The sequence below is a fragment of the Apis dorsata genome, unplaced genomic scaffold (genome assembly GCF_000469605.1).
Source record: "Apis dorsata unplaced genomic scaffold, Apis dorsata 1.3 scaffold_169, whole genome shotgun sequence".
Taxonomy (NCBI): domain Eukaryota; kingdom Metazoa; phylum Arthropoda; class Insecta; order Hymenoptera; family Apidae; genus Apis; species Apis dorsata.
In genome coordinates this window covers 519,170-528,278 of record NW_006263457.1, presented here as the reverse complement: position 1 = coordinate 528,278, position 9,109 = coordinate 519,170, and the positions used below count along the sequence as shown (strand labels likewise).

Below are 9,109 nucleotides of genomic sequence, written 5' to 3'. Positions count from 1 at the left end.
AAAAAAAAAAAAGATTTCCAAAAAGAATTTTCGATGAAATTTTGTGGACAGATGAGAAAGCAAAAAAGGAAGAAATAAATTAAACATGTAAAAATTCACAAAATGCAACAAAAAAAAAAAATAGGACGGAAACAAAATTCGTACAAAATATGGAAGAAGACAAATTAGAAAAAAGAGGTTGAGAATCAAACGTAAGAATTATCATACAGACAGAATAATTTATTAGCATACTATTTTCTAAACATTCCTCGATATCATCTTTCATTCATTCAATAATCGATTGAATTTTGAAATCAATGAGAGACCTAATAGAGATATCTATGTTTATAATTACCAAGAAAAAATTGACATATCAGTAATATCGCACAAATTTTATTTCGAATTATTATTCGTATTATAGTTAATATTCCATAATTCTAAGAAGAGATACAGAACGATGCAACAGTTTGAGGACGAGGAATAATTAAATTTCTCGTTATCATATGCGCGTTGAAATTAGGAATAAAGATCGCCATAATTAAGTATGAATCCCGCGTTTTCTCTCGATTGTTGCACCGATTAATCGGGGATACATTGGCCCTCTATTAGCGGTTCGCCAACGGAATGATAATCAATAGCCGATTCGTTATCGCTATTTCAATTCCACTTGGAATCATGCGCCCGATTTGGGGCCGATAAATCGTTCGTGAGAGAGAAAGTGTCTTAATTGTCGATCTCTATTTTGCCACGTGTTTGAATGCACGATGTATCGTGATTTGGAGAAATGATTACTCAACATGCTTCGTTAATTCGCGTGTAATATTTTTGTTCGAGCTCGAGATATGTACGTTCGATTAAATTTCGTAACATGCAAAATATAAATATTATGATGCGAGAGAAAAATGAAATGAAGAGAATAAAAAAATAATTTAAAACATTACAAATTCCATTATCGAAAAAAAAAAAAAAATGTCACGTTTTTCAATCGAATGTGAATGAAATGGAAGTATCGATGTCACCTGTGATCGACGTATTAAATTTTCTAAATAAATTCGTGATAAATAAATATGAATAACTAAAATGCGATAAAATATAGTATAACGATATGAAAAATGTTTCAACTTCAAATATTAATTCGCGTATAATTATATAATATAAATAATTCGCGAAATAAAAAAAATACAAGAAATATCAAACAATAAAATATCTCGGAGAAACGATTCTAAAATTCTGATTTGTATGCAAAATGCGAAATTATCGTCGAATGTTTAAATATTATTACTATTAATATTATAACACACTTTCTTCTCAAAATATCGATTTCGTAATGAATTTTTATGAGAATAGAGATCTGTGTCACAATTATCATGCTTACTTTCAGATTAAATATATTGGATTATAATATCCATTTAAATGAAACATTTCTCGTTTCTTATTGATTAAAAAAAAAAAAAAATGCCCAAAAGAAGAAGGAACTTGAAAAACTTAATATAGTATTCATTTGATGCACAAAAAGGACGGCAACGATAAAATCTTTCGTAAAACTAAAACTTCGTATCACCTTTTAAAACTTTAATTTGAATTTCGATCCTCTCCCCTAGTCGATTTCTAATCGATGATTGTCACAATTAATTAAACTCAATGACCAATTCTATTGGATTAACGAAATTCAGATCGAATTCAATTTAAAATCATCTTCGAATATCGAGATCGCGATACACATTTAATATAAATCAATTATAAAATATTATATAAAATATATAATATATATTATATAAAAAAAGTTTCTTTCGTTTCGTATACCCAAACATGGATATTAAGATGTAGAAATTTTTAGGCCATTCGGTACACGAAAGATCCTCTCCTCAACCGGAAGTTCACCGATAAGGTACCTCTTTAAGCTGTGAATCGCTGCAGACGAGTGTCCAGTGCCAATGAAGGCCAAGGTCGCATCTCTGCCAGCGTATTCGAGTATCACGTCAGATCCACCGGGATGGCTTTTCAAGAAATCCGTGCAATCGTATACAAAATCTTGAATCACGATCCAACAACTGTCGACGGTATCGTGCCAGGCAACTTCGTTCAAATTGATCGTCCTCAAATTCTTTATCAAATTCTCTTCATCATCGAGCGATTCTTCGTCATCGCCCTCCAATATTAGCCTCGATTTCTCTGACGACTCTTCCTTCTCGACGATACTCCGTTCCTCCAACTCGAGAAAATCTTCTTGTTGGGGCTTCGCCTCCAGATCCATCGATCGAAAAGATACGCTGAGCAGATCCATGCTTCTGGTTGTGATTTTCCTACTTCTGAAAGAAAATATCAATCGACGAAAACAAATATTATATGAATTGCGAAATTAATATTACATCATTGTAGAAATAGCTGATAAATCAACTGATGTAACATATTTGATTTTAGATAGAAAGAAGGAAAGAAAAAAGAAAAAGATTATCATTCAAATAACACATACAATTCTTGAAATATGAACAGAAAAATAATTTGAAAAATAAACAGAAAGTTAACGCGGAAAAAGATAAAGCGAGAGAAATTGTTCTCGTAAGATAATAAATTAAATCGATTTCACGTCGCCATTTGCTTCCATCGATATCGCAATTACACTCATCTTGATCAATTACCGTTAATTATACGTTCAAATAAATCGAAAAAGAGAAAAATTTGGTTTTCGAGATTAAAGAGGATCTGTGTTTCTTCGATAAAATCCAAAAGCGAACTGTTATTTCAAGAATCGTGAAAATATAATAAATTTTATCGGATTCGGAGGTTATCGAATTCTCGCTTCTTTAACAGGTTTATACGACAAAAATTTTATATGTGTATTCATACTCGCGAAACCGTGCGGGTCGTCGACGCGAAAATATGTTAGGAAATTTTTTTTAGGGTGATATCGAGATTGATTTGGAACGATCGAATTCATGAACAAAGTTCGAGACAAATTTGAGAAAATTAAACGGATTCTCGCGAACGAAAACGAGATAATAATAGATGAAAGAACGAATAAGACTGATAAAACGGTACTCGTAATCAAATTAATGTCTAAAATTAAAGCAAAATTTTATCACTCGAGATAGAAATATTCAACGTTCACTCGATGTAATTTCCATGCAGTTTTATAATACTATCATTCTTTAAATATTGCACGAACTTTTCCAAATTCGCGATTGAAAAACGCGAGATAGTTTACTAGTTATTAGTTTTGAAGAACGTGATATATTGATAATAAGAATGATTACTTTTGTTCTTCTTTCCAACTATCTTGCATTTTTCTTCACTATTTGCGCGACGAACTTTTCATCGAAGAACTTACACACGGTACTGAAGCACCGTCGAGAAATCAATTCTCCCCTAGGTGAAAGGAAATCTAATTCTATTACCGGTTGAAACCTGATGCATAAACTAACTGTTCTCTGATCACGTATTAAGATTCTTCTCAGTCTCAATTCAATAATATTATTAATCGAAATATTATAAATAATTATTTAAGATGCTATTATTAAACGTATTTTCTCACCCGTTTAATATGAATCAGCAATTTTACTAGATAAATATGTTTTATCGTAGACTTCACTTATATTAAAAAGCTGAAAGTTATATATAATTTTATTATATATTATAGGTTGATCCGAAATTGAATTCTATTTTAATATTATCATATATTTTTTCACATTAATTCGATAAAGTAAAATTTAATTATATAAATGTGAAAAAATATATATTTTAAATTTAAAATATTCTAGTTTGAAATTTAAAAATTGTTTTTTAGAAAAATAGCTTCTTAATATAATGATATTCTAATAAGGTAAAAAACACAATGACAAATAAAATAAAATATATGTAAGATAATATTTTTTTCTTTCTCAAATGATATGATATATTATTTTTTTAACGAATCTATCCATACTGAGGGATAAAATTATTTTTTAACTAACAGAAAATATTAAAATAAGTAGAAAAAGATAAAAATTTACACAATTGTTAAATTATGTACCGTAAAAAGACTAAACTAAATAAAATAATCAAAATTATTATTAAATTAAATTTAATGAATAAAAATTTTTTTATATTCAATTTTAATATTTCGATTGAAGATAAAATTTAGATGAAATACTAATTTCTTGTACGATTGGTTATGCAGAGCACAAGAAATTAAATTTTATCGGATGATAATAGAGATAAAGTAGAAAATAGATTTATCACTTATGGAATTTGATATCCTATTACAAACAAAAAATAGAATAGACGTGACATCTTATGGGACTTTACATCAGTGATCTGAAATACCGACCTCAAAAAAGCTATCTGTCATTTAACGCCATCTAACCAGTTATAATATAAATATGTATACAAAATTAAATCGTTAAAAATTTCAAAGTAAGGTTATATTTCATAAAATAATAATAATAATTTAATGATAACAAAAATTAAAATGTCAAAAAAATGAAATTTAATATTTCTTCTTACCTTTTTGCATGATGGATAATTTAATCTTATTTTCTTGAAAGAAGCACTGATTCTATACCGAAAACGAACTTTTAAAATAAAAAAATAAAAATAAAAAACTATTTTACGTTTCCATTCGTATTGTATCGACGAACAAACACTGATTCTAATTTCGCGTATGATTATTTTAAATTACTTAAAACTTATTCTGTTCTAAAAATGCGAAATATTACGAAAAAACACTGACTCTATCGACCACATTGCACGTGATCATAAAAATTTTCTGAAAGAAAAATTGCGTTAATAATAAGATAATTAAAAAAAAAAAAATACTTTTACGTTTCTAAATATATGAATTGAAAATTCGATGACGAAAGAATGAATTTAATTTATTTATATTAAATAATCTATAATATATATTTTATTCGAAAGTCGAATATATTTGTTACTTAACGAATATATTATTAAAATCTAATAAAAAAAAAAAAATAAAAACATACTAGCACTTGATACGAAAAATTAAATGTTACCACTTTTTCACGATCACGTCGAAATGGTTGTTAGCGTCCATATTGAAATTTTTTCTCGGTTTGTAGATTATTCCAATAACCAATCGATAATCTGCACAAAAAATAATCGAATCTTTAAAATAAATATATAAAATATATGAAATTAGAATCAATTATATTAAAACAAAACTATAACCATACTCAAATTCCATGCAATTTAATTATACTATGCAAAATTTAATAATATTTTTTACCAATACGATATTAATAGAAAATTAGGTTAATAAAAGAAAAAAGAATAAATTATTTCTCAAAAAATAATTAAATATAATAATATTCAATAGATTATCGAATAAATATAATTAATTAAACAAAAATATACAAGAAATAAAAATATAATTACAGAAATAATATATTACGCAGTAAATTAATCGCGCACCTGCGAAGCGAAACGTCTAAACGCCACGACTTTCAATAGCAAAATAACGCGTCGACGATTTGTACGGAAGCAAGAAATCAAAACATACCGAGCATATATATAATATATTCAAACAAATTATCAATTTCTCAGAAAGGGAATTATAAGAAACCTTGAGCGTAAAATCAAAACAAAAACATTACGAATTGAACGCTCGAAGACACGTTTACAATCTATACGTTTATAAAATATGTATGAAATAAAATTAATCAAAATGATTTAATCTATTTTTATTTTTAATAATAAATAAAATTTTTTAATAAATAAAAAAACAATTTATAATAATTATTACATATTTTTTGTTAAAATAAGTCAAATTTTAGTATATTTGCATGAAAATAATGAGTGCATAACCTATTACGTTTGAAATAATTAAATAATAATCTGTACAAATAAAAATCAGAACCATGAAACAAATATATAAAATTAGAATTATATTAAAATAATTAAATTTAAATCCGGCTTCAAATGCTTGTAACACAACTATATATATAACACATTTACAACAAACTATTGACGAACGATTAACTGAAAAATATGCGAACAATAAAGAAAAAACTCAAAAAACAATTGAATTTTGATATAGTTATACCTGATAAATGATTAAACGCATACAAATAAATTAAACAAAAGCACTAGTAGTTTATAAATTATATTACAATATCAAATTTCACAATTATATATCTGAGTCAGTGTAATACATCCTCCCATCGTGATTCTTGATAGTAAACTGACGCCATATATGATTCGTCTAATTACTGGGCCTTAGCAGCTTTCTGATTGGTTGAAGCGGCATAGTTCTTATTCACTTCAGCCGCGCGAAAATTCATGTATAATAGAATATATTTTAAACGTAGATTTCTGTATATTAAAGTTTATAAAATCTTACAAAGACAGTAATTAAAAATAAAATAAGACTACATTATTATAATTAATATAATATAAAAATTAAAAAGATTGAAAGATAAAATTGAATATTTAAAATAAAATTGGATATAAAAGAAAAATATATCTAAATTAAAAAATACTAGAACATGACGAAAGAATTTAAGCATTTGGTTTAACTAATAATTTTTTAATAATTAATTTTATTTATATCTGTATTAAAATATTCTAACTTTTATTTTATGCGAAGAATAATCACAAAATAGTCCTAAGTGGATTTATTTGTTAACATTTTTTTAATTTGATTAAATATAAAATAGAAATCTATTAATTAATTATTAAATTTTTTTGAATAAAATTTATTTTTTAAAAAATGTTTTAAATTTAATTCAAATTTTATCTATACTTACTTTAATCTTTATTTATTTTATATATATATTTAAATAATTAATTAATCACTTGTATTAAAAGGAATGCAACTTATCGTTTGAAGATACATTGGCAGCAATTTTTTATCTAACAATATTAATCATGAAATTATATATTAAGTTTCGTAAAATACATAAAATTGTTGCATTCGCGTATAAAAATACACATATATATCTTAAACATGAAATTCATGCGCAATTTTAAATTAGAACAGAAAATTGAATATCCTTTCTGAAGAATAGCGTCAAACCGGAACTGATCTGATCTTTCCTCATCCGGTAACCATAGCTCGATGGGCAAAGTCGATAACAACGATTATCTGTAAAATTCAACGAATATTTTAAGAAATGATTTAAATGTTATAATTTTCAATATTCTACTAATATTTTCATTAATTTTCTAATTACGTATTTACTATAATATATTTACTATTTATTATAATTTATCATTTTTTAATTCAGGTTTATTAATTTTACAAGTAATTATTTTTTTAAATTTATTACAATTTATCGTTCCATTTAATACTTTTGTATTTGATAAAGAATATTATAGTTTATCAAATTTATATATTTTTATCTTACCTCAATAAAGAGATATAAGAGAAGAAATGTAATTCTATCTTTTATTTGAACGTATAGTTGCATAAACTCACGGGTGACCCGTTTCTGTTGTCGAAAGTAGAATCTATTGAATTTTGCGAAGCGTATTAGAGAAGTAGTTGCCTTCGATTTTCCGGTAAATGCTGCCACACCTCGATTTTCCATCCAGTGCGCACATATTCCACCCTACATTCAAAATATGTACTACATGGATCGTCCGACATGCATGTAAATGTGTTCCATCATCCCTCCTTATTCCATATTCCTGTTTGTGTATACTTCCGAGTGCAGGACTTTTATCGAATGGCGGATTTCTCGAATTTCTCGGAAATTTCGCTCCATCTCTACAACATTTAAAAATTCTTTAATTTAAAAATGCCTGGCAACAACTTATCATACGTAATCTCCAAATCTCCGAACATTGCAAAACCGATCGAACTATTGAAATATCCTCGCAATTTGGAGAACGATATTTAAACTTGTATAAAATAATACTCGCAATATTCTCGAATTAACGAGAACAATCGAGAAGAATTTAAATCAGAAATTTAGATGAGAAAATTGCGAGAAAATATTCTAAAATTCTTTTCCAAATTTATCTTGAAATTCCAATTTTGGCATTCTAATAAACTTAACAATTTACTTTCTCCAAATTATTCCAACATTTCGAGCGGAAGAGCGCAAGAGATAATCTTCCTTGCGTATATACAATCGAACAAATTCCTTGTTTCTCACAAACGAGAGAATCTAACGTTTTCCAACAAAATTGAAAAAAAAAAAAAGAAGAAAAGAAAAAGAAAAAGGAAACAACGCATCAACTTAACGACCAATTACATGGATCACTCGAGGAAATCCCGCTCGTAGCGAGGCGGCGCGAGAGGCGAATCGCGGCCATCGGTATCGAGCAGCGCATGTGTCCTGAAGCGAGAGCGTCCGACTCGAGGCGCCACGACGCCGGCGTCGCACGGCGTCGAGGGCAGCGCCGACGGCTCACCGCGACGAGGTGGATAGTCGCAATCATGCCACCACCCTGACGCGCGTCCCCGTATCCACGGTGCGTGTACGTCGACGGCGCAAAGGTGGTAATCGAATACACACATATACATATAAATATACACATCTCCTCGACGAGAAAAAACGAGAAACAACGTCGAGTAACGATCTCTCGACTNNNTGCAACGCGACACGCGAGTAACCGGAACTGGAGACCTCCTCGAGGAGGAGGAGGAGGAGGAGGAGAAGGAGGAGGAGGAAGAGGAGAAGGAGCGCAACGAGCGGAACCGTGAACACGACTACGAAGGGCGCAACGAGCGCGAGCACGGTGTGTAGAACGATCGAAAACAGGGGGACAGGGGCGGCGAGTGGACACCGGTGCGCGGAGAGGAAGGAAGGAAAGCAACGATCGACGCGACCACGGTGGCCCTTCGATGCGAGACGCCTCGAGGAACGGCACGGTACATACACGCATAAATACGCCCCGTATCCTCCTCGAACGGTTTCGAGGATTCGCCACGAATTCGTGGCATCGGATGTCGATCCGGTCGAGTGCGTGTGCCGCAGGGGGTTGCATGCGGTGTGGCGCAGCTGCGAAGCTGCGCTTGACAAGTGTCGTCGTGTGCGGGACACGTGTGCGGAAAAACTGCTCAACGTGTTTTTCCACAATGCGTAGTGCGCGACACGTAGAGAGTAAGGGGGAGAGAGATAGATAGATGGATAGATAGACAGATAGATAGAGAGAGAGAGAGAGAGAGAGAGAAAGGAGTTTTCCT

At 29.8% G+C, this 9,109-nt stretch overlaps 1 protein-coding gene and 1 long non-coding RNA gene across 4 annotated transcripts in view; both read right to left on the bottom strand.

Moving 5' to 3' along the window:
- Positions 1 to 1,609: 1,609 nt before the first annotated feature.
- On the bottom strand, positions 1,610 to 4,723 carry LOC102680209 (cytochrome b5-like). 2 transcript variants are annotated; one of them, XM_006614038.2, is made up of 2 exons: positions 3,234 to 3,507; positions 1,610 to 2,288 (listed from the first exon to the last, which is right to left on the bottom strand). In XM_006614038.2, the coding sequence occupies exons 1-2, from the start codon at positions 3,260 to 3,262 to the stop codon at positions 1,796 to 1,798; spliced, it is 522 nt and encodes a 173-aa protein (XP_006614101.1). In that variant the 5' UTR covers positions 3,263 to 3,507; the 3' UTR covers positions 1,610 to 1,795. The 2 variants fall into 2 exon arrangements, with proteins under 2 accessions (XP_006614101.1, XP_006614102.1); XM_006614039.2 differs by lacking the exon at positions 3,234 to 3,507 and adding an exon at positions 4,462 to 4,723 and having other exon boundaries at positions 1,620 to 2,288.
- Positions 4,724 to 7,647: 2,924 nt separating this feature from the next.
- The window catches only part of LOC116185397, a 6,610-nt gene continuing 5,148 nt past the window's right edge, over positions 7,648 to 9,109 (bottom strand). For both annotated transcript variants that reach the window (XR_004150238.1, XR_004150239.1), the window contains exon 4: positions 7,648 to 7,684. This is a non-coding gene — a long non-coding RNA (uncharacterized LOC116185397). The remainder of the gene's footprint in view (positions 7,685 to 9,109) is intronic.